The sequence below is a fragment of the Polyergus mexicanus genome, unplaced genomic scaffold (genome assembly GCF_030449975.1).
Source record: "Polyergus mexicanus isolate NDT 795.1 unplaced genomic scaffold, iyPolMexi1.0 SCAF_6, whole genome shotgun sequence".
NCBI classification, from domain to species: Eukaryota; Metazoa; Arthropoda; class Insecta; order Hymenoptera; family Formicidae; genus Polyergus; species Polyergus mexicanus.
In genome coordinates this window covers 12,083,741-12,111,083 of record NW_027223326.1, presented here as the reverse complement: position 1 = coordinate 12,111,083, position 27,343 = coordinate 12,083,741, and the positions used below count along the sequence as shown (strand labels likewise).

At 37.4% G+C, this 27,343-nt stretch overlaps 1 protein-coding gene across 14 annotated transcripts in view; it reads left to right on the top strand.

The window, feature by feature from the left end:
• Rhogap100f (Rho GTPase activating protein at 100F) overlaps nt 1-27,343 on the top strand; it is a 60,159-nt gene that overhangs the window by 325 nt on the left and 32,491 nt on the right. For 2 of the 14 annotated variants that reach the window (XM_070297298.1, XM_070297284.1), the window contains exons 1-4: nt 485-856; nt 1,034-1,271; nt 8,451-8,558; nt 14,390-14,633. In XM_070297298.1, coding sequence (XP_070153399.1) covers nt 14,415-14,633 — 219 coding nt within the window. In that variant the 5' untranslated portion in view covers nt 485-856; nt 1,034-1,271; nt 8,451-8,558; nt 14,390-14,414. The other 12 variants (XM_070297287.1, XM_070297296.1, XM_070297285.1 and 9 more) reach the window with 12 other exon arrangements.

Below are 27,343 nucleotides of genomic sequence, written 5' to 3'. Positions count from 1 at the left end.
TATGAAGATATAAATAAAAAAGTGTAAATTGTGAAATTAATGAAGAAGTGTAATTTAAAAAATGTTTTTACATATACAATATACATATTTATATCGTTAAATTTTATATTTAAGTGCTTTCGAAAACGTACTAGAAAGTATTAATATTTGACTTTCCTTATGTACAGATCTTTAGATTGTACATTGTTATAATTCATTGTCACACATCAACACTTACAAATATCGAATACAACTTATTTAATAATTTCAAATTAAATTTAACTTTTATTATAATTACTTTTACCGCGATCGCATTAGAGATTGTATGTTCATTCATGAATACTGTAAATTTTAATTACATATATCACACATATAGCGCGACGCGTTTCATTTCTTCTTTGGTTTTAAATTTTGAAGCTGTGAAGCCGGTCAAGGTGTATTCTATCCGATGAATGAACGAATGGATAAACGGTAGGGGTTGATAAAAGAAGACACAGACTCGCGCCCCCGCGGCGGGTCCAAAGTCCGTGTGATCGTCGATGGTGTGGTGGAAGAGCCGCGAGTGGGGGTAGTTCGGGCTTAATTGCCCCGCATCACAGAACGTAGTATTCCCGTAGTACGTGCTGATGGAAGGGAGAAGGGGGAAGGAAAAAGGGGGAGAGCAAGCGTATCGGCGTTTGTACGTAAGCCGCGCGTCCAGATCGACGTAATACGTACGCGGCCGACCAGTGACGTATCTGTTCCACTGCGCCTCGCGGGCAGATCTTGACGATGGTGGAAAGATTGAAATCCGCCAGAGATACGATCATAATCAAATCGCTTGAATAAAAATTGACGAGGGAAAATTGTAAACACGAAGAAGCATTATGTTCTTGAGGTAACGTTAATTGTTCACATGATTAAACAAAAAAAAAAAAAAATAATTCATAAAAGATACTCGAATATAATATAATCTATCTTAGCTGCGGAGGTTTTTTTCAATCTCTCTCTCTCTCTCTCTCTCTCTGTGAAAATATTCAGAAAATTATATAAGAGCGTCTCTTATCTTTTATAGATTTTCGAAGAAATCTTCGATACATTGTTGCGCCTGTGCATTTCGTACGTAGATGGTCAGGTGTATGCGACATCCATGTGCACGCGGCAACGCTCGCGTGTCAACCATCGTAACCTTTAGTGTACATCGGGGGTTTCGAAGTGGACGAGGTCGCGAGTGGAAGAAAGGGGTTGAAAAAGATGTGAATGCCGCCCGCCGTTCATTCAAATGTCGTCGAATCGCAGCACCGTACACTAGAGTTGTATTAGTCTTTATTTGTAGCATTTGTATTAATGGATAATGAATAACTCGCGAATAACCATCTTATTAAACGGTTTTACAATAATTACTTTAAACTTCGCAATTAAAAATCGAAGCTACGAATAGAATCGAAATGATAAAAGATTTAAATAATTTTGTACAAGTAGCAAAATGTCTAACAAAAAAGGCGATATTTTTACTCATATAATTTTCATACTCGAGTAACTATCTCGTATTAACAATAAATATATAAATATAGATTTCGACATACCATATATATAACGTAATTATCTAATAGAATCGCTGCGTTAAATTATTAATAGATCAAAATTTGCAATCTATGACGTTTCCTATCTTTGTCGTTTTCACAAGATGATTGATGTGCCGCGAGAGTTGGGCGGGTTTAATTCATCGTCGATTGTGCTTGAAAATTTAATCCGCCTTACGACCGCTACGTTTCGTTCTAAAATTTATGAGCTGACAATCGGATAAGTACTTCCTTACCTAGGCTAACATAAGAATCAATGCGACGTCTTCCATACCGACAAGTGTTTTTGACGCGAGGTGATCGCTCCGATCGATCCCGGATTGAAATAACCGAATCGGAAGTAGGACATTTAGAATTATCGGCAACGACAAAACAGCTACTGATTTAGATCTGGTCCTTTTGAATCGTCGATCACTCTTAAGAGGGGTTATTTATTAACTCCTCAAATGTAAAATATGCGCTGCAAATAAGAGATTATTTTTTTCCTTTACAACATTATATTGTAGAAAGAAATACATGCTAATGTAGTGGTAGAGAGAAGTATAAACAGAAATAATTGAAGAAAGCAATCTATCAATTCATTAATTATTTCTTTCTTTCGCTAAAAGTTACTTTCAATTATAAAACATTTCTAATTTTGGAATTGAAATAATTATCTTTTTTATTATTACGAAAAATCATTGTTTAAGGCGAGATGCCTTTGCAACAATAAAAAAGTTGATTAATTTTTTCACCCTGTTCATCGGTAATAAATGATTTGGTGGATGTAACATTCAAATAAATAATTTGCATAACAAAAGGACAGGGTCACAATTCAAATAAACGGCTTAATAATCTCGCAAATATAAGCCGGTCATTCGCTCAATAACTTTGTTATATATAGCTCTCTCTATATATTCATCGATTATATAATGATATAACATACTAAAGTATCATTGATATCATTTTATGATTATCGGGTACGATATCAGTGCGAAACAATAGTAAAGATTTAAATTAAATGTTTTAAGCGATTAATTATAACAATTACGGTAAATATGTCTTTTACTATAATAATAAGCTATTACAAAGTATAAATATTATAAAGAATCGAATCGTATTTTCCGTAATTTTAATCGCAAAACTATGAGAAAGTAATCATACATATAACATTCGTCAGATGCGTTTCGCACACATAAATCTGCAAAATTCACAACTATATATTAATATTTCAAAGAAATATATATATATATATATAAATTTATAATTATACATACTTATATGATATTTTTATAACTTGTTAAATAAATATACAATATTACTATAGGGAGAGCAGAATAATAATACACACATCTCGCTAAATGAAATTCATAAACATCCTTATAAATATCTTTTTATATATATATATATATATATATATATATATATATATATATATATATAATGAAGAAAAAAGATATACAAAACTTTTTATCAATCTCATAAAAACATGAATGTAAACTACAAACTTTGTTTATTTTTCCGAATCGCTAGTATTGCTTTTTGCGACAAGTACAATACTTAATGGAAATGTACACCTTTATGTTACAACTTCTCGTGAAAGTTTGAATTTTAAGCGCTAGTCGCGCGAAAAGAGATGTCAGTTTCGATGAAAACTTTAAACACCGCGCCCCGTTGGATCTGTTCGGCAGTCTTTAAAGTTTCTTTAAGCATCCATCTTAGGACTTGTTAAGATATTCCTGTAATCGGTATGCAATAATCGAATCGCCGCACCGTAACGCCGTTTCTCGAGGAAAATGACGAAAATTTGAAGTCGTCCTGCGTGGAAGTAATACAATTTCATCGCTTTACCGTATATCAAATTTCCTTCCCTCTCCTTTTGCAGGGTTGGGAACGTTATTCTATAAAAGTAACTCGTTACCGTTACCGTTACTTGAAAAATAACGATTCGTTACTTTTTCGTTATTTGTTTTCGTTTTTTTGTAATATTAAAATAAGCTATTAGATTATATAATTATTTGATAATCAATATTAAATGTAATAATCTATGTTACAATTAAAAACTCTAAATTTAGTCTGTATATAGCGTGCGTTTTTTATATTAAACTTATTTAACGATTCTAATTTTTTATGTTAATATCTTTACTTTTTAATACTTTTTAATTATCTTTATAGGAACTTAAATTGTAATTTACAAATTTCAATTTTGTCGAAAATTTTTATCAAACATTGTTTTTAAATATTGAAATTAGAGAAATATTGATATTATTAAGAGTGTATTCCAATATTCACTGTAAGTATCGTAAAATCTACAATTTACGCACGTTATTATAAATTTTCATTACTGGCAGTGACTATCAGAATGCGGCCTATGATAGAAGGCTACAAAATATTTTTCAAAAAATACATCTATTGAATAGATGTAAGATAATAAAGAACTAAAAGATAAAGATAACGAAAAGTAACGGCTAATTCGTTACCGTTACCGTTACAAACAGAAAAAAAGTAACGATCGTTACCGAAAAACAGTAACTGTAACGGTAACGACGTTACAAGTAACGCGTTACTTCCCAACCCTGTCCTTTTGTTATGCAATGTAGAGAAAATGTAAAATGTACATAAAGACAGAGAATTTTATCCGATTCGCATCGGGATACGATTTTCTTCGAGTGATAAAAATTGAAATTTTTTTCTCGATTATCATTCTTCCTTAACATCTCAAGAATCTACAATACTCTACTAATTCTATCTCTAAAGTGTAAAGAATGTTTACCCTTTCCCTTTTTGCGGATAAAAAGCGAAATCTCACAGCGAACATTATATCAAATAAATCGCGAGGACATGTTATCTTACAAGATTTATACGCACTTTTCATCGATATATATTGTAAAAGATTCGCGGGGGAAAAAATAAATTCTTCGGCGAGGAAATTCGGAACTAAGGGTGTGCGAGATCGATAGTTTTCGACACAATTCGCGATCGAAGGCGCCCGGTTGGCAAAGATGAAAAACGGTCCACGCTTCGCATTATATCTATACTGTGTCATCGTCGTCATCGTCGTCGTCGTCGTCGTCGTTGTCGTCGTCGTCGTCAGCCCTGCTCGTCGCACCCTCGTCGTCTTTATCGCTCGCTTGCGCGCTTGCGTGCGTGTCGCAGCTCTCGACATGTCCGATGCGCGACGACGACCGAGCGTATAGTCGTGGTTATACAGCGGGGCGCGTTGCACTCGGCGAGAGGGTAGTCCTCAGTTCTCTGACGTAAGGGCAGCTCGCAATTCCCGCGCGAAATATAGTCACGCGTGCACCCCTCACGCGCTCGCTCTCCCTTTCTCTCGTTCGCGTCGTCGCTGTGCGTGCGTACACGCGAGTGTGTAATCGCGCTTCTCGTGTCGTCGCCGTCATCGTCGTCGACGAGGTGCTCTTTCGTTCGCCGACCCTCCACGAGGAGGAGCAACCCTGTTCGAAGCAAGGAAAGAGAAAGAAGGATAAGGACGGAGATACGGTGCACCGTCCGAGTATACCAAGGTAGCGGGGAAGGAGAAGTGCTCTCTTTGGCAACGTACGGCCAGAGTAGCATACTATACTTCGAAGGGTGAGCACGCGCGCGAGGGAGAGAGGAAGCGAAGCATCGCGGGGCGGAGTGGTCGAGGGGTTCAGCCGACGAGGGTGGGTGTCAGAGAGAGAGAGAGAGAGAGAGCAAGTGAACGCGCGGGTGAGAGAGGGTGAACGAGCGTAAAGGGTGGTTAGTGCGCGACGAGAGAGAGGGAGGGAGGGAGGGAGGGAGGGAGAGAGAGAGAAAAAGGCTCGAGGCAGGCGCGCGTATTGATTCCCGCGTGGCGTTATACGGCGAGGTGAGAAAGCTGCAACCGAAAGATTCCTTCTGCCTCCTTTCGCCGCCGGAGGACGAGAAGGAGCGAGGAGAAAAATAGAGTCTCGGAGAAGAGAGAGAGAGAGAGCCAAGTGTGAAGGAGAGAAGAAACGCTCTCTTTCTCTCTTCCTCTCTTTCTCTCTCTCGCGTCCCGTTCTCGCGTTCCCGCTCTCATCAGGTACGTTTACGCGCCCGTGAGACGTCGTAACATCTCGATTTATCCGCTGTGTCTGTTCCGTTCAGATTGTTTCCACGCCTTTTCCACAGAGCCGTTCGTTTTTCTCGAAGACAGGACGGGCCAGCCGTCCACCTTCGTCTCGTCTCGGTGGTTTGAGACAAAGTTCGCCAACGAGACCAAGTGAAACGGGCGAAAGGGAGACGGAGCGAACCGAGAGAGTGGCCGAGAGAAAGAGAGAGAAGGTACTCTCGAAAAAAGGGTATATCGATCGGGTTGGTCCGGGACCATCGGCTGGCACGCCACCACACGATTTTCGTGGTGGCTCTATACCTCTCTCTCTCTCTCTCTCTCTCTCTCTCTCTCTCTCTCTCTCCTTGCCCGATATACTACCGGCATCGTACGCACATCGTTTTTCCCACGCGCCACCGGCTCGCTCGCTTTTTCGACCTCCGCCGCGCGATCTCGACGACCCCGGAGTCGCTTTGCACGCAGTCCGTGTGCACAAGTGTCGCTCGAAAACTCCTTCCGCGTGGATTTCGACGCGGGACGCGAAGCGCGGTGAGTTGCCGTCGCTCTCGATTCTCCCCTTGCACGTATCTCTGGCCCGATATACCGGCCTCTTTCGGTTCCTCGCTCATGCGCGATACCGGCTGTCTTGTCAGTGTCGTTGACGATGCCTCTTTTGTAAGATTCCTTTTTCAACGTTGTTTCGAGTGTATACTTTACCTTGCTTCGACAGAAATTGAAGCTTCGTCTACTGAAGAAATATTACATTCTGTGCTGTTACTATTCTATCTAATGGTGATGGACGATTGTCCATGCTCAGAAACGGCTCCGGTATCCTCGCTTTCGTATCCAACGCATTAAGGAACCTCTTTTCGCGATATCGCTCCTTCGTCGGCAATCGTTTCTGCGATAACGATATTGCGAGTGACATTTCTCTCGACAAAAGAGAGATCAGTTATCGATAGATTCATCGAAAAGAAATCACGTCGTCGCCCTTGTTCTTGAAAAAAAAATCAGAGTGCTTTGACGCGATTGACGAATTTCGCTATTAGCGTAATGACAATTCACTTTGCGTAAGAGTGGACGTTGATACATGTTGCTGATAAAATAATAAAATAGCATGACACGTGAAGGAAACGTCGTGGCTTATTAAAGTTGCAACAATTTCCGATATTAAAGAATTTAACATTTTCCCTATTCAACAACATTCGTTACATCTTTCTCGATATTACTCTATTTAAGAAACGAGCTCACTGTGTCGTTCTTCTCGATACCAGACGCATATAATGCGTTTTCTTGCTCTATTTTACATTTCTCTTCACTAGCGTTACTCTGCGTTACGACCGCGTGTCAAAGGGGTGCGTAGGGTAGAATGAAAAAAAAAAAAAGAACAAATATTACACATAGCGCGTAATACCTTTTGCCCTCTCTCCGACATCCACCGCGCCGTCGGTCTCTCCGTCTTACACGCCCCGGTCCCCTCCTTCCGGTGTCGTGGTCGTGGATCGATATAGCGTAGGAGGATCGCCACGGCGAAAGGTATCGAAGAGTGAAGTTCAAGAACCAGTTGAATGCCGGTTATGTAAATGATTATATCGACGACGGCGTCGTGTTGCCACCGCGGCCTATCGGTGACATACGCGATGATTGTACGTTCTTATCGGTCCGATTCACCAGACTCGCGTCCATTTCCACTTTAGGTATTTCTCGCTTTCGTGCTCTCGTTCCCCGTTTCCGAATAAAGTAAATCCGGGAAATGAGATTTTATGTTAGAAATTTATTCGAGCGCAAATCATTTTCGCCGTCCAGTTTTATAGAAATTTTATTTGACAGAAGAAAGGGAAATAAATATATCGTAGATCCATGTTATATTTCGAAAGAACTTTTATTATATATATATATATATATACTTTTTTTTACTTTGTAAAAGTTTTTCGAATTTAAATATCCAACTTCCTCATTAATGATTAAACGTGAAAGAATCCAATTTGGATTCTCTCGAGGAAGGCGAGAGGAATGCGAGCGAGTTGAACTAGAGCTAGAAATCGAACAATTCCGCGAGTTTCTTCGGCTGTGCTTTTAGTATACGAAAAGTTTCACGTGCGGCTACTTTGCTTTGTCGAATGCCCCCTCACCCTTCGTGTATTTTGTATTCTTTCGGCAGAAACTCCGACAATCAAATGTATTTGCGAGCGAACATACGCATTCTCGCTCGAATCTCGCGCGATTCTCATTATTCCTTTATATCGAATAATCCCACTTTATTGACACGTTACCCGGCAGATAATTTTTGCGTTAAATATCGAATAGATCGAAAAAAATCTCCTGTCGATATCGCAGACATTCGAGCAGGTAGATATCTACGCGTTCGATACAAATTATTTCCCGCACGATATATTTGCCAAATAACCGCCGACTATAAAATATTTGCTAATTTTTAAAGAGGAAAAAATAGCGCGAGAGAGGAGCCACGGGAATTTCTTCGAAAGAGAGACACACATTTGTGCAAAAACGATCGACGAAGAGAGCCAAAGTGTCATTTAGGAGAAAAATTGCCGGGCATCGTTAAGTGTTAAGTGGCGTGTGTAAAGATATTAAGTAACTCGTGGCGTGATACGATGTAGTTAATCTTTCGTGTGCGTAGAAACGATCGGTCAGTTTTTTTTTTTTTTTTTTTTTACACCTTCGATACGCCATTAGCAAACCGCGCCGTTTAAACCCCGATGTTTTACTCGGGGAAAAAATTGCCGTGCGCTTATCCCGATAATCAAGCTTCTTCTCTCTTTGTTCCTCTCTTATTCTATAACGGCGATAATTTATTAATCGGAGTCACGTGGCCGTGATTCGCGTAATAATAACGATCGCTCGTAATGTTTCAGGAGGACGGAAGAGGGTGAGGATCGGCGTCCAGCAGAATGAGAGAAATCGTCGGACACCGGTCGAGCAGGGACCCATCGGCCCTTCGCACGAGAGATGATTTTTAGAAGGTACGTAACGATGCACGAAAAACGATGGAGAGGGGGAAGAAGCACGTATTTCCGTGTCCTCATTTAGTATCGCATTTAACGCTTTGCTTGCGAAATAAGAAGGAATTCGATCTAATAGAACGAGATGAAAAACGGATGCAGATCCGCTATGAAATAGCTAAAAGCAAATTTAATGGGATAATGAAAAGCATGGGATAAATGATAAAATATCAAAAGTCGATAAATTATAAACTAGATAGCGAGGAAAAAAGAACATTCTTTATTTTATGTCTCTTTTCTCTGCACTATCTCGAAAATGTGTGTATGGCATGAGTACGGGCTCAAGTACAGCATTTCAAAGTCATCTTTTTCAACGACAGTTCGTGATGTCTATTTCTTTCTTGCTGCAAGTCTTCTCTGAACGGAAATCATGTGCCCAGAGTCATCTCTTTACAACTTACTCTGGAAAAATGAAAATTGCATGTAACGTGTCGTCAAAAATAATAATGCTCCAGTATACAAAATCGCGTAGAGAATTGGCGATTGAGCGTGACAGAAAATTCGTATCGGTCAATGTTGCTCAAATAAGATAGCTGTCTATACATCGCATTTAACATCGAAATTCCGATACAAAAAATTTCGATAGATTACACGTATAAAGAATATTACACTATTTGATGAAATCCACGAAATTTCGCCGTAATAATATATATATATATATATATATATATATATATATATATATATATATATATATATATTGTATATATATATGTATATATAGTATAGTCAATGTTTTAATCAATATTAACGGTGTCGCGGTAAAATTCATCTGTTAAAATAATCTCGCTGCGAGTGAAAGTATATTTGCATAAATCAATTTTTTTACATTATTATTTTAGCATAATATAAGAAATAAAAAATGCATTCTCTTTACATTTAATTATGAAATACGCCGCAAAATAATTTGATCCTCGTAATGTCAGATCTCCGGTAAATCAATCTTTTATTTTTTAAATTTTGCAAAGAGAGAAATTTGACTTATACTCGACAATATTCGCTAACATCGCATTTCACCTGTCATGCATTCTGTCATGCATTTCCAACGCTGTAATCAGTACAGACCTCGAGGAGCGTTAAGCTTAATCACGGGCAGTAACAATGAGGCTCCATAAAGCATGAACGGCGTGCTCTCGAAGATTTACGCGATTGCGACGAGGGGATTTGGGGGGGAAGGGAATACAAAATCGGCGCACAGCACCCTCGGGAGCGCGTGACGGTTTATCTTTCTCCGTTGCATGCGCATTATTATCATTATACTGCTCGTTCCACCTCTTCCCCTTCGACCGTTCTCTCATTCTTTCTTTCTTTTTTTTTTTTTACTGCAAACACTTTCCTGCAACGGTGGCGCCGGCTCGAAAGAATTTCGCATGGGAGCTATTGGCCGTTTACTCGCAAACTGTAGCGACACTGTTTACGATTTCGCATTACGATGCATAGTGCAATAGCCGCGGGATAAGCCGCTGCAGTTTGACCTTTTAGCGGTTATGGCTTTTCTTCGGTCACTATTTATCAGGAAATCCGGCCGGGCCGGTGGCGGATTTCGCGAGAAATTATGTATCGACCCTGGTGGATGTATCGTCGAATGCGAGAAACACGAAAGTATTAAAATTCCACATTTCACATATCTGTAGTTGCAGTTGTTAAAATATATTTTATGACGTGTGCAGTATATATATATATATATATATATATATATATATATATATATATATATATATATATATATGAAATAACAGACGTGTTAAGATATCGAAGAGACGGAATTCTCTCTTTTCTCGCTTTAAAGTTCAGGACAGTTTTTGTCAAACATGTTTTTTTTTTCTTTTCTGTGAAAGAGTAACCCCTAACATGATATTCAGAAATATATATCTTAAATAAAAGAGGAAAAAAAAACTGGCTTAAATTCTCTCGAGAATAATGCTAAATATATAAAAGTGTTTCTCTTACTTTTAAAAGTACTATATACCTGCAACCTTGCAGTAACTCTCTCTCTCTCTCTCTCTCTCTCTCTCTCTCTCTCTGGCGTAATAAAAGATTTTAAGCTTCAAACTTCATAACCGAGAAAGAAGCAAAAAGTAGGAAAAACTATTTTAATAATAATAGTCAAATCTTTTTCATTGGATGCTTTCACCAATTCCTTTGTTACTCGGAAACTGAAGAAAATGTGACTTGATAATAATAAAGCTCCTCCATTCAACGGTTCAATTACGCGGGTACGTCAACTGCGTTTCAAGTAGAACGACACTTGCGTTTCCTCGCGCCGTGCTCCACTTTTGACTGGCATGTGCTCATTTCGGATAAGTTTCTGAATGAAACTCGCGTCTGGCTCTAATTAAATCGCGTGAATGGGCGCGAGAAGCCGTCGCCAAACGTGCCAAGGATAATAAGTTTAAACGCAAAGGTAAACCTATCATGCTAGACGAGAGAATCCGCACGAGGATCAAACTTCAAAAGTATCGTCGATTTATTCGCGATGCGGGCCAAGTAAGACTCCGTTAGGAGTTTGGGACCGAGTTTGGTCAGACGCCCATATATCATGGGTAATGTATCACTGGCTATTGACACGTGACAAAAACTTTGCCTTTCCGTTAATAATAGACAATCTCGCTTAGTCTTAATTTATCATTGAAGTTTACATATAATAACGTAATTAATTAATTATTAAGCTGTTCTCTCTCTCTCTCTCTCTCTATTTTCTCTTTAATTAGCAGTTTTTAATTTTTTTTTCTTGCTCAGGACACAAAAAACCTTTCAAATTCTGCTTCGAGCGGCAAAATCTCGAGTGCTTTCGCAATCCTGTTCCCATTAGATGCGTTAAATAAGCAGAAATTTCTTCGTTAAATGCGTATACACATAACGCGTTCATTATAAAGATACTAATCTAATAAAACAATTTATCATTTCTAGCGCGCGCAATTAAATTCTTTATGAATTTTCTTATTCAGCGATATTCTTGACTATATTAAATGATTTAAATCTGAATTCTGCAAACAAGAAATTAAATTGCATAGACTTTTGCAATATAATGTATAACGTTATCGAAATTAACATTTCATGGAAAAGTTACGGTCTTCGTTTTTATCTTCATTCGCGAAAAAGAATTAAAGAACGATTTAGAGGAGTTATACAGAGGGTACGCGAAATCCCTTGGATAGACTCGAACGAACAAACGAGCCGAGGGGAGGGGGGGGGGGCGAATGTCCCTTTTTAGGGTAAGATTCTCGAACGAAGGGTCAAGGTTTGCTACGCGCAGGCCCTCGACACGTGCTTTGGGATTTCATTGATTCTTAATGAGCCGAGTCCGACACAGAATGTCGTAGAAATAGTAATCCGAGCGGTTGGCATAGTCGCGGACTGACGTGGCTCATGAGATTCCTGTCATGCCATGCCATGACCCCAGATCAACCGTGATCACGTGTCGGCGTGTACCATTAGATTATCCGATCATATTCGATATACATGTGGGCTATCCGAGAAACGGGTCACCTCATCTCAGATCGCAGACACAAGTAACCCAATTAGAACTAGAGCAATAATCCATCGATAATCGCTCTCTCGTGAAAAAAAAAAGCAAATTTTAAACGACTAAAAGTCTTTGCGAATGAAAGTTTAGTTAAATAATTCACGATAATCAAGTAGCTTAATAATTCGTAGAGATCTCAAGGTGTTTATATTGAAAATATAATTTTCACTCCTATAAATTGTGCATAATATTTGCATAATTTACGCAAGAAATGAGAAAGTTATAAAAAAAAATGTTACCTCTTAACGAAATTTTCAATGATCGAATAAAGTTCAATGGAATTCTCATGAAAATAAAACTTACGATTAAATCTTAACCTAGACTCTTCAATCGTGAATATAAATACATAAGCAGAGTTTCTGACAAATTCTATTTCCATAATACTTTGGATAATCTCATGTGCGCAACGTTATAAAATTAATATATAATAAATTATAATATATGTATAATGATACAAGGTATAATGATATTATATTTGAAATGAAAAATTAGATTTCTTCTGTTCTTTAATCATTTGAGAAAATTTTCTGCTCATTACATTATTATTTTTCCATTAAATTCAATACACATGCTCGATAATGAATGATAATCGATCCTACTTTATTTATTATGACTATTTGCGGTACTTGCTATTATAGATAGAATTTCATTCTCGTTCCAGTTATGTTTTATTAAGGATAGTAGCGGAAAAGAAGCGATACGAATTCACAGACGAGAGATGTCTCGTTTAATTTCAGCGACTTTCGCGTGTACAACTGTGATTTATTAGTACGAGTATGCGCCGGCACCGGCACGTAGTATCGATTGTCTTGGAGCAGCCAGTGATGTTTGTATTATGCCCTGAATTGATCCAAAGCAGGTGGCGTTTAAATATTTGGCAGGCTCGCGCTTGTACCCTTCGACAAAATTATATTTGCTCCGATTCGTATCGCGCGTACTATAACATGGAAATAATTATTAAATCTGAATGCGAAACTGTAAGCAACTGTATGCTGATCAATTTGACCAAAATTGCGTAATTTATACAATATTTACCAATTATAATGCAATCAAATTACAGTTGAAATTATATCGCCAATCAAATTCTACGATTTAATATTCGTTGATATGTTTTAATCGAGTACATATTTCTTATTTATCTTCTTAATTATCTTCTTTAAAGATAATTTTATAATTTTATGGTTTTATAATTTCACAATTTTATAAGTTATTTCAATTTTTGATATATGAAAATTGAAATTTTTGAACGTTTAAACATATTTTATCGAATTATGGTTAAGCCGAATTAGAAGATTCCGATATTGCAAATGCGCGACGATATTCGTCATTTTTTTTTTTTTTTTTTTTTTTATCGACAAGTCGGCATCTCGGGATGCGTATTCAATTTATTAATATCTATATCGCGTGTCACGCTTATTTGTGGAAAAAAAGAAGGAGGAACATTTTGCATGGTCGAAGAGAATATAATGGAAATGTGGGACGAGAGCGTGGGAGGGCGAGGGAAAAATTGAAAAAGAAATGGAGAGAATACATGCATATTCGCGTTCGACGTGCGTTCTCGTGGATTTATATAACTGTCGGCGATCCGGGAAAAGGAAGGGGAATCATCTGCATGTGCGAATTGGTAATCGATCGCGTGGATACAGGCCGGCCGTTAATAAATTAAGATAACCGTGAATCGAGGAACGAGAGGGAAAATAGGTTAACGAGACGTGACGGGGGGGAGGGGGGGAAACAGTTTCGCTAGGAGAGGAAAATGAGAAATTGAGAAGCGCGACACGTGGCGATTATGGAGAGATCCATTACAAATTTATGATTCGCCCGTAGATATAAAATATGAGCGCGCCTTAGTATTAACCGTATAATAATACTAATAAGAATACTAATAAGAATACAATATCTATTCGATACACGCGCAATATTACGATATAGATTACTTGTACCGATAAATTATACCCGAATTTATAATTCTATTATTAATAGAATATTTTTTAGACACATTTTAAATTTTCTCTACCCATTGCATAATTCATAATCCAAAAATGTGTTATCGATTTAAGAAACATATTATTATCTTACCAAATGGATATATTGCTTAATATTGTATTAATTATTAACCAGACATTTTGTATCGTTTTTAATTTTTAGGATAGAATAGAAAAATCATTCTCCAGTTTTCCTCTTGACTTTTTCTAGGGAAAAATTTGTCAAATAATTCGTTTCATTTTGACAGCCGACGGAATGGAATTTTCTATTATGATTTTAGGAAGAGGGCATGACGCACCGAACTCATGCAGTGGCGAAAACACGTGCGCATCAAGTACGGTGGTCGAGTCGGTGTCGGTCAAGGACAACGGGAGCGGGAACAGGTGCGGCTGCAGGTGCGCGTGGTGCAGCTGCAGCGGGAAGGGGGCGCAAGACTCAGCTACGTCTGTCATCAGCCTCAACTCTCGTCGACGGCTCGCCGCAGCTGCAGCGCAACAACCATGCTCTGCTGCGGCCGCAGGAAAGTAAGTGCAACGGATTTAACGATAAATAGTAGAATGCACGATTGATATTGTACATTGGGGATAACATAATCTCCTGCATTTGTCACGGTGGAAAGCGTCCCATGGCATATGTCCCGTGAATTGCACCATATGCACAAATCGGATCCGTGAATTTTCTTTCACGTTACCCCTACACAAAGAGTTGCGTTTGAATATTTTTCATAAATTCCGTGTAAATATTGTATATACGTATATATAATAGTATCCAGATTTCTCTATCAAATTATCACAGCTAAAATATCAAGACAAATTAATTTGTCAGAGTGCCACAGAATCTTTTCCTTCAAAGATCAAGTCTAGATTTTTTAAATATATTTAAAAATTGAAAGCCTTCTCTCGATGATTTTGAAAAATATTCTTTTCAGAAACGTTGCGTTATGTTACGCAATGCAAAAATTTCTATTACGCATTTCTATCGTTCTATTCTAGTGCGAGAATCGCGCATTTATATCATGCTTGAATTATATTTTATGTGTATACATTAAAGGGCAGATGTGAAAAATCCAGCTTGTCCATCACGCGTTCATTCATATCGCAACTTTTATCCGATACAATATTGTGCACAGCCAACGGTGCGGAAGTTATTCGTGTATGAGCACATTTAATTTTACATACTATATATATATATATATACAAGATGCTCTGTCACTATCGCGTTTTTGTCCATGCTCATACTTTTTGCGATAATTTGATACAAAAACTTACAACTCTTGAATTTTCAATAATATGCAATATTATTGAAGCGTTAAATCAAACTTCTGTTAAAATAATTCTCCACTTGCAGTAGTCGATAAAGAGAGATTTTATTACTTGTACATTTCAAGTTAAATTCGTCCAAAGTTTTATTTCCCTCAATATTAAATCTTTCATACTCGTATACAAAGAGCATTTTTAGTAAGCATTTTAATGAGCAAATTTTCGTTCCAATTTAAAAAAAGTAATCAAATATATTAGAAGCATATTACAACAAAATTGTCATTTACAATAAAAAGAATGCAATACTATCGATAAGTTTAATTAGCATTTAACAATGTATTCCGATTTCTAATAAATATTATAATTTTCTGAAAATTTTCATTAACGATGCAATTATGTGTTTGACACAAGGATTATTATTATTATTTTTTTTTTTTTTCCTATCAAAGTTAAATCCTCACCACGTTCTCGAAAAATAAGATATTAGAAATGAAGAAAAAGTACGTTCATAATGGAGCACCGGGGGTGAATGGGTTAACCGAAGTCGTGTTCAACCACCCCCACCCTTCCTTCCGTCGTTTTATATCGCGAGCTGAGAAACGACGGCGCCGGAATCACGAAGCCCGAAGTCGTTCAAGCACAATGCTTTCGAGCACGGGTTGCGGATTGCCGTTCATTCAATTTGTCTTAATAAATCGTCTGGCGGGCTTCCTCGCGTCAAGCCGCCAAGCTGGTCGCGCTATTTTCCCTTTCATCTTTGGAGTCTTCGAGTTTTGAGCAAAATATTGCATTAACGCTGCATTAAAAAAAAAAAAAAAAAGTCATCTCGCATTTCTCTCTCTTGATCAATCTCTCCAGTTTTTTTCGAGGATTATTATTAAAATATTAAAAAGAATTCTTCCTCCTGACTATGAAATATATTAAAAAATCATCTGGTTTTTTTCGCGCATATTGCTTTAATTATGAGAAGAGAGAAGGTAACGCCACGATCGAAAATTATTTGAAGAAGACGTTTAAGTGTTAACAAACACACACACACACACACACGCACACATCGACGATTCTTATCGCTATTTTAATTTTCGAAAGTATGGACACACGTTCGGTTTATCTAACAATAAGATACGTCCTTTCCGCGTATTTCTCGCGACTACACCGCCGTTCTGTCGCGCTCAATTCGCATTGCACCGACCGTCCGAGCGCGTCGAACGATCGCATCGGCGCCGGCGGCAAGTCGGGGGGATTAATCGGGTTAATGTCACGTGTGCGGCTCGCTCGCCGCATGCATCCGCCCATGCACACATTATGGACAATCTAAGGATAGTGTTGCGACCAAATTTATCACGTGGTCTCGCGCAAATAAACTTTATAAAATATATATACGTCGTTTTATATCACACGCTTTAGGTATAGATCGTCGCAATATTAACGTCGGATAACAAATTTTATGACTTACTTAGCAATTTTTAATTAATAAAAGTTTGGCAAATCGTCCTTCTTTTTTTTTTTTTTTTTTTTTTTTTTAACGATTTTGAATATCCGATATTGGAATTCAGATTTAATAAGGATGATTTTTATATCAAATACTCTTTTATATCGTTTATACAATAATTATATATAATTGTGCCGCATTTCGCGATAGTACGATACAAATCGACGTAACGAGAATTTAATAATTTAATTGAATTATGCAAATTTATATTCTCCCCAAACAAGCTTCATTAATATTTAATAAAATTATATTACACATATTATGCAGCTCGTGCATTTGGCATATGGAAGTTTATGAGAGCAAACGATAATTTAATAAAAGAAGAAAACGATACGTTTCCTATTATATCAATCGATCGGAAAGAGACCAATATTTTCCGATATATCAAAGGTTAGGTCAAAAGTTTATTTGTAACTAGAATTGCGTATCCTTGAGCCCCCCCCTCCCCACGCATTGTAAATTTCTACAATAAATTTTGAATCGTAATATATGTAACTGTTACTTTTATTCTACTTAAACATTTATTTTATCGATATAATCTCTCTTCCGTAAATTATATCGGATTGAAAAATATTCTATATTAAAACGCCAGGATACTAACCGTTTTTCTCTGCAATTATATACTAATATTTTATTCTTTAGACTTTACTTGCTAAAAATATATCGTTTGAGAAATTACAGGGATATCATCCTCCAATGAATGCAAGCCTCTAAATAGTCATCGTAGCGAAAAACGACATGTAATGCGAGAATAATACTCGACCTTAAACTGCCCCATATACAATATTTCGCGAAGAGTCTCACAATCAGATCGATACGTAACGCGCGAAGATACATCTTTGGTTTAATTCGTATAGAACTTTCGCTCGCGATAAAATCGTATAAACTTCTCGTTCGTACTCCGTCGGATCTTGGAATTGATATTGTCGAGAGTACGCGTTCGCGGGATGGAAAATATGATACTGGCGGGGAGAATATCAGTTCGCGGTAAATCAATATAGAGAGATACGGAACGGTACCCCTGGTCGGGACGGAACGGAACGGGACGGCTCGGGTCGGGTCGGGACGAGACGAAACGCGGTCGGGGGAGAGGACGGGGGTGGGTTTATCTGATATATTTGTCACAGTCGCGCCCGCAAATATCCGGCAGACTGCCATTATTTTGCATTCTATCGGCGCCCGAAGCTCGGAGCGAAATAAACGCGCATACATTTTCTATCGGGGGGTGGGAGGGGGAGGGGGAGGGAGAGGGGGAGGGGAGGGGGGCCACGGTCGAATGCACGGTTTTCGCTACGCGGCCGGAAAATACGGCGAAAATGACAAAGGGGGATCGGGGGAATTTATTTGTATACGACGCGCGCACGCGAGATGTAATTGCCAAACGCAAATTAAAATATGGACGGCGCAAGCGGATTATTGTCGTTTCGCATCAATAGCGTGTCTCGCGCAAGTGGAGGAAAAATTTTGAATTGCGATAAATAAAAAGAAAACTTCTTATTTATATCTGGAAATTGTTGTTTAAAGAATACAGAGATGTTCTTTAAATAAAACGATCAAGGAGAGGAATGACAGATTATCGTGAGATATCACCGGCCTTTGGCGTACTCCCGTACGCCTATCGGCGACAGCATTTATCCGCTGACATCTGATCAGAACGAAAGGCGATGGCCAACGCCATCTTTTGAAAGAGAATCTTGTGCAAGTTCAATGGATGCGAGAGGACAATCGAGACGCGTCACGAGAGAAACGACGATGGCGAGTATGCACGGGATGCATACATGATTTATCTTCGTATTGCCTTATGTATTTTCTTCTTTTGTCAAATATACAGGTACTTTGAAAACGCAATAGAAAAAGACATTCCGCGCGATGTTTTTTTTTTATTTTTTCAACTGTTGTGACAATTTATTTAAGCCTCGTCAGATTAATAATAACGTATCTATATATGTTTTCGATTATCTAATATTTGAATAGACTTTGTATATAAAACAAGTTTATATATTATATCCATATTTTTAACTTTTGTATGCATTATATTTACGTACGTTTTTCTAATATAGAGAAACGCAAAGAGGAGCAATATAGATAATTAAACTATACAAAACTACAAAAAAGCAAAATGTACGTAAAAGATTAAAAATTTTTATTATAGACTCGCTTTGTATTAAATTTTGTAAATTCCGTATTTTCTTACAATTTCTTTCATGATATAATTTTACGTAAAAATTAATTTCCTTCAAACAACGTATCATGTCTCTATATTACAAAATCATGCAGATTAAATACATTTTAATTCCAAAATAAAAGAAATATCTTTTCGCGCGATTTTTTAATAGCAAGAATCATAGTTAATTTAGCTATACGAAATGCTTAAATCCAGCCGACCGTGTAATTACGTGTTATCTCCGAGACGTTGCGTAATCTGCGGTCGTTCATTATCACCGATTCTGTTTTGTGCTCCTAAATCACTTTTATCGCTATTCTCATCCGGTTAGGAAGAAATCGATTTAATAACGTGCAATTGTCGCCAGTTGTTAATAAGAAAAGGACAAACATATAAGTAACGCGATCTTTCTTTTCGCTAATATATTTCCATGATATTTCTCCCGTATATCTCATTTTTCTATTATTATTATCGTTACAAGTGATTTCTAACGTATGATAAAAATTGTCAATTTGAAAAAAATGAAAAAAAAAAATAGCAGCGGACTTATATTTCCGCGTAAAGTGACCAGGTAAAATTACGTCGGCGATGTGTCAACCGGCGTGTGTTCAGCGATGCGGCACGAAACTTATATCGTACCGGTCGGATGGGGGAAGCAAGTTGACAACTTTAACTTAAATTCCGCTAATGACATCATTAAAATAACAAACGACGTCGTTTAGAAAGTAGAATGCGCCGACTGAAGCCCAACCGGGCCAGGTGTACTCCTTCGACGCAGAAAATATCGAATCGGAAAGTTCTCATTCGCGTCATATTCTATTGCAAGCCGCCGTGGTTCGATTATTGGTGTTCAATACTCGAATGTGCAAATTGTACGATTGCCAAATCAATAAATATATGCATTTATGTGTGCGCGCATCACGCGCATACAGAGTTCGAAAGGAAATAGTTTATGATTTTCTCTTTGTTATGATCTTATTAAAAAAAAAAAAAAAAAAAAAAAAAAAAAAAAAAAAAAAAAAAAAAGTTTTCTCTCCTGTTATATCGAATCTACCTTTATCTTATTTTTCTCGATACAATTAGTTTTTTTCCCTAGGCGGACTCCTGATACTTACTGTCTTCGATGAAAAAGAAAAAAAGTTTGGCAATGTACACTAAAGCAAGTACACGATAAAAAAAATAGATCTCGCCTCAATCGACGGTTTCGATTTCTTTTATGCGCGAAAATGTCTCGCTTGACAGCATGCCGAGGAAAGAGTCCGGCACGTCATAAAAGTAACTTCTGATACGATTACCATAAGTGTCGCGAGGTCAGAGCCAACGACTATATAAGTTTCCGGAACTCGATTTTACTTTCCTTCCGCGTATCATACGTGTATCGGCACAGGCGAGCGGATATTTTGCATGCTTCTGCGAAAATCACCCCCGCCCCCGCGAGTCCACCCGCGATTCTTACAGTCCCGAGAGGAAGAGAGAGAGAGAGAGAGAGAGAGAGTCCTCCCCACGTGCACGCAAACCGGATGTTTCGTAAGGACGACGCTCGTGCATAACGAGTGTCACAGAAGCGACACGATTCGTTGTTACGAGAGGCTAATTTGAATTGTAATTGTGTCTCGCCCCTGGTTTCCGCGGAAACGATTATTTCGCGTCGAAAAATTGCGCTATTCTATTTCGAAATGCTATCTCACTTTTCAAGAGAATACGTCTGTGACTAACTGCGAACAGAGCAAGACGCATTTTATGTGAAATTAACTGGATTAAAATTAATTAAATAAATGAAAAAAAAAATATCCTTAATAACAAATCGCATCCTATGAAATTTTTTCATCGAATGCAACTTGACCGTGTCTTTCTACTTTCTTAGAAATTCAAGACATGTGTAATGTATCCTGTCGATAGAGAATCCATTTCATCGATTATATAATATATCATTAATTTGTTATTAGTTTAAATTATCGTACATATATGTGTATCGTTAACTTTCGAGCGTTAATAATTCAGGTCCAAAAACCTTCGCCGATTCAGGATTAGGATTCGAATATCGACGAGAGAGCGCGACGGTGAAAAATTCCGAATTCTCGGACGTTTCGTTCGGAAATACGCCCGTGTAGTACAAACGATATTTTGCAAATATAGGTGCGACCTACTGGATCAAATAAATCATTCAGCGTGACCCAAATTTGTGGCTGACGTAAATCGAATGCTCGACAAGAGAAAGAGAGAGATAGAGAAACAGATAGAGATAGACAGAGAGAGAGAGGGAGAGAGAGAACACATCCACGATTGAGACAAGTTTAATTACGCGTATATAATTTAATTTCACATGAACCCAGCCCGCGCATTCATTCGCGAATAAAACTTTCGCGCAGAGTAGCGAATAATCCCTCGAACTTTAACTCTCGCAATTTTATTTTTTATGCAAAAAAAAAAATCTCGTGTTAAAATATAACTACAATACATATTATATATATATATATATTTATTATTTATATTTTATAATATTAATTATTATAACATATTTCAAATAATATTATAAATACGAGAGTGTAGATGGTGATACTGTTCGAAAACACAATTAAAGTTAGGAAACACGATTAAAGTTTTATGATTATGATATGTTAGTTGTGTGAATTACATATCTGAGCAATGGAGAAGTTTTCTTAAAAAGTATTGTATAAATAGCACATCGATTATATATAGACTACCATCAATTATTTGCTTTCTTTAAGATTCTTGTAATTAAAATTCGAACACCGTTGCATTTGTCTATTAAATAATCTGTATCAAGAAGTAAGCGGAATGATATTTAAATCCGGATTAAATTATGCATGACATTCTTTTATCTTGATTCAATCTCGTCGCATTTCATCCGAATAAATTAGCTTTGAAAAAGCAAAATGAACGAAACTTCAACGATTGTTTTACGTTTATTTTGTCAAAGAAAATGTGGTTGAATTTTATACAAAAAAAATAGTATCGTATAGTATAATCCGATAACGAGAGACCTCTTGAGATTCTAGACGGATAAATATATTGTACATGCCGAAGATTATAATTTCTTTATTTCACCTTGTTCGTCTCAGGAATATTTGTTGCGTCTCGAATTCCTCGGATTGCTGCAGAAACGTTAGAGTGAAATACGAAAAGCGAACAATGCCTGTATTACGTCCAAGGAGTACGGATATTATTGCAAGAATTCTCTCCCTCCTTCCGGCCGATTCCTATACAAATTACATCCAATTTAAAGCCCTTGAATATTTGATCGCACGACTCGTTCCTTTGACTATTATTATTAGCCGCACGCACGCGCTCATTACTCGCATCATTGTTATTTTAATTCACGACAAAGCTACAATAAACATTTGTCTATTCGCTTATCCTTTGTTCGTTTATCCGTACAACTATCTATGTCGCGCTTGCTTCGGCGAGCGCGTAAATACTGAATGAAACAATCTTCCGAGAACAAAGTGCAACGCGCTATAAAATCCGCGACTTTACACAATTTCTCGGAAGAACCGTGTAAAAAAACCGCGCGCGACCTGTTTCGCAGAAGGCGATTATATCGTAAAACACAACGGCAATTACATCACGAGCGAAAGATTAATTCTTAAATTCTTACATCAAAGAATTCACTGATATTTGCAAAAAAAAAAAAAAAAAAGATTAATTCAAAATGAACAATAGATAAGTACTTTTAAATGACTTATAATTAGAAGGCAATAGTGCGAATAAAAAAATTATTATATAAATACACCAATCTCTAGTAATTGATGTATCTGCATCGGGGAAAAAAAAAAAAAAAAAAGATAATTTGATAAAAGAGAGACAGGCGTAATCGGAATATTTGATACTTTGAAAATTTTATCATATTTGATAATTTGATCCTGAAATGTAGATCACTGAAAATGTCAATTGTAATGTAAATTTATTTTTCATCGATTCAATTAATTATCTTATCTTCAAAATATTATATTTATTAAAATTTCAAACTTTAAACCGTACCATCGAAATATACGATCAATAATTTCATCAAATCGAAATCGCGAAAATTTAATGAGAGAGAACTAACAATAAGTCGAACAATCGGCGTGGACGATTTCAAGGAGAGACAAAGAAAAGGAGAGAGACGAGCAGAAGGAATGGTCGCGTAACGCCAGAAGGTTTCAACCCAAGATTATAACACGTTAATGAATAGCCCTTCTATCTTAGCGCACTCTAATGTAAAATCAATATCTAATTATCCTTCGCCATTCCGCAATTTTCATATTTTGGTCGATCCCAAGTTCTTGACATTTTTACGCTAGAGTCGTAAGAATATCCCAAAGTTAACGCAAATTGTAACTGTCGATATTAGATAAACGATATTTACCGTCATTGTATCGTATATTATATTGTATCAACATCTGTGTCACAGAGTTATTCGCGAGATCTACGAATAAATATTTGTCCTTTTGTTTATCAACTATTTTAAAATCGATGCGATGTAAAAATATTATTAATTCAACATTCCTCGTATCGCTCAACGTTGTAATTATAACTGTCGTCCATTTTTTTTTTATTATTAATTACAGCCCTTTATTAATACGCGCCATGACGTTAACACGATTCCGACCAAGATATGAAATGGCGTGACGATTATAGCGATCAGAGTCGCCCGACGTGTTAATATGATATTAAACTATCACAATATCGTCCCACGCTGGCATTTTACGATTAAACATGCAATTATCAGAATTATTTACAACGCGTGCAACGAAAATTATTAATCCATGAATATATATAATTATGAATATGTATGACGTATACGTGGAAATTTCGTCCCCTAATGAGTTATCTTTTTCATAGTTACGCGATTACTCGAACGGCAAATATACTCCATGTTCCGTACGAAGCGACGACGGTATAATTCAGGGGTATCCTTGAATGGAGCAGCCATTAATTTCCCCTTGTTAATACCTACATTGTTATATTTCTTTGTCTCTCCACTCTTGTGATATTACAATATTTCTAACAACTATTCCAGTAACTTATTTTACTTTAAAACTGTTACGAAATCTATCGACTTTATTTGTCAAAATATCAAATTTTTTAAATTTATTTCTTTCTCTTTCGCAACGTTATATATAAAAAATCATCTTGATTTTCAAACTTCCCGAACTGATACACCTCTTTCACCGTAAGTCATCGAATATCTGCCTCCCCCCCCCCCTCTCTCATTCTCTCTCTCTCCCTCTTGTCTCCTTCATTGTCTTCGTACGCCTCTCACCGCCTGTACGTATCGTGCCACGTGCCGTTATATTATCCGAGATGCATTCTAGGATGCATCCCAGGCCGAACCGGCACCACGTCTCGCAGTTGCGCGTCGGTCGGATTAAAGTTTCCTTCCGCAACAATGCGGCGGAGTCGCGCGAGTACGATCGTGCTCGCTCCGCATTCTTGCTCGACATTACACGCGTGCCTGAACGCAGGTGTAATACAGGTAACTCTCTGTCGACAATTGCGCCATGAACTCGTGCCCGGAAGCCGTGTTTGTACGAAATTCTCGTATAATATAATATAGAACTAAAATTATACGTCAATCCGTCAAAATTCACAAAATTCATCGATATATATCATGTCGCCGTTTCGAGAAATCGCTAGATTTATATTATTGTACATTAAATTGGAATGTCATTGGGAATACTCTCTTTCTCATAAAAGATAAGGGAGAGAAGAAAAATAATAATTTTAGTTTAAAAAAAGAGAAGAAAAATATCGTAAGTTTCTCGGAACTTTCTTTCATCTAAAAATTCCTCGTCTCCAATCTCTGAAAGTTGGCCGATTCATCTGGATGAAGAAAGCCGAGGAAAGATCCTTTCGATGCAGACTAGAGCGTACCTATCATCGACGACTCCCTTCATCGACTGCTCAGCAAAAGTGCACTTTGGTGCAATATTCGATCGGTTGCACGCGCGTGTGCGACGCGCACTCGCACATGCACGCGCGATACGTCCTTAAGCGGCTCTCTCTCGGGTCACCCTTTCTTTCCGCGTCACGCGTTACTGCGCCGAGGGTGGTTCCATAATTGAGGACTAATTGTCGCCCTGCCTGTCAGGGATTCGAACGACGAAAGGAGTGCTGAGAATAAAAGTGAAGGGGCCAGAAAACGGGCAGAAGAAAAAGAGAGAACGAGATACTCGATAAAGAGACGTAGATGAAAACGTAGTTTCTTTGAGACCTAACCGAGAGGTAGGAGAAATCCATCGTCGGATCTCTCTTCTCGATTTATTTATTTCTTTATTATTTTTATTATTATCAAACGTTTTTCATCTTTTTTTTTGTTAGAGTAAGAATCCGCGCAGTACACTTCACATTATATTCATAGAGATACGTGATGCATCCTTATATTTTTGTAATTCTCAATTGGATTTAGTTTTTCAAATGTTGAGATGTCGTTTTAAATGTTGAGATGGACGATAAGTTTGTTGAAAATTATCTCTTGTTAAAATTAAAATCGACAATTTTTTGAAACGTACTATACTCAATTATACGTTATCTGCCGCGATTTTCAGATCGAAATAAAAAATAATAACCGGTGCGCGATATCGCTTATGGAAAATTCGCTTCCTCTGCTCGCTCCGCGCACCGAAATCTCTTTTCTCGTCGAGAAAAATGGTATCCGTGGATTATAACGGCATGTCGTCCAGACAGACGGAAGAACGGGAGAGAGGAGAGGGAGAGAGAGAGAGAGAGAGAAGGAGTAACATCGGAGATCAGAAGGGAGAAGGTCTCTTTGATTTTCATACAGGCCGCAATTATTTCCCCTCCACATGCCGGAACTGGAACAAATGGATCGTTACGATGTGCCTCTCGTCTGTCTCTCTTTTATTTTCTCTACCATTTCTCGTCTGTGGTTTTTCGCGAGAACGTATGAAAAGATCTGCGAAGATAAATCATCGAGGAAACCCGCTAGCGATAAGACACGAGAAGAGAAGCTGGATCCATCATTGGAGAACCGAGTCGCGTAAGAAACATGTATCGGCACATTTTGTATGTCTCCGGTTTATGATCGTTAAAAGCATCAGACTCGAATTGCATTGAAGAAGATAAACGTTGCTATTCTTTCGACGCTTTCTAAGTAGATTTCTCTTCACCTCGATTCTTTTTTCTAATGCGCAAACTCATTTAGAGCTGCAAGAATTGTAAATTCACTTTTCTATCTCGTATTAATAAATACATCGTTATTTATTGCGATTGGAACTTTAGAAATCTAAATTTATGAAAGTAAATAGATAGATTGAGATGTTTAGTAGAAGAGTATAAATTAATTCGAACGAACAAATCGATAATGGGGTTACTGCAATTATCGCGCTCTTGGAAATTAAATTTTATGGGAATATTGGCTCGCACGCGACACAATACACAATGTTATTTGGATAAAATCATGAGCTAATAATTCAATATATCCGCTATATACCGCGAAAGACTCCATCGGGAATATTGACGATAGCAATCGGGTCAATTGATACGAGAAGAATGAACCTCGCGTGTGTCCCTGAATTCTCTATAGAACCGCTCGTAAATTATCGAACGCATGGCGTTTCGGAGGAATTTTCTGCGCCAGGCAGTCTAATTTATTATATTATTATTCGATAATTGCCGCTACGACTTTTACAAGCGCTCCTTTTTTTGCCTTTCTTTCTCGTCGATCGTTTCCATAGCCCGCCTACATGCCATTCGATCTCGGCATATTTAAATAAATTATTCTTTCCTAGTTATTTCATTAATATCGCTACTGCTGTCCTCGTGTTACCATGATGATATATTGTATCATAACGAGACGCATCGTTTATTCATCTCGGATAACGTATAATATTATAATCAGGACGAATATACGTATTAATTATGTATTATAATTACGCCCCTTTTCATGCAGACTAATTACGACTAATTATAATAAATGATAATAATTAATTGGCTCGATATAAAAGTCGCTCAATTTATCTTATGTAATCGAGACAATTTCGATTAAAGGGCAAAAAGTTAAAATTAATTATGTGAACTTTATTTTGTTGTTGCAAAGAATTGTAAATATTTGTGCATATACCAATGTTATGTATGGATGCGATTATGTATGCACGAATGCAGAAATGATCACTGAAGCGGCAAATTGTTAATTCGTAAATGTTTGGCATGCAGCCGGTAATCTTATTGTTACGGTAAATTTTTTTATTATATTTATTTATCACTGCTTAATAAATACTTTTTATAAACTTTTATTGATTTTCTCGAACATTTTATTCAATTCGTATTTAAATTGCGCAGCCTTCGCGCTAATTA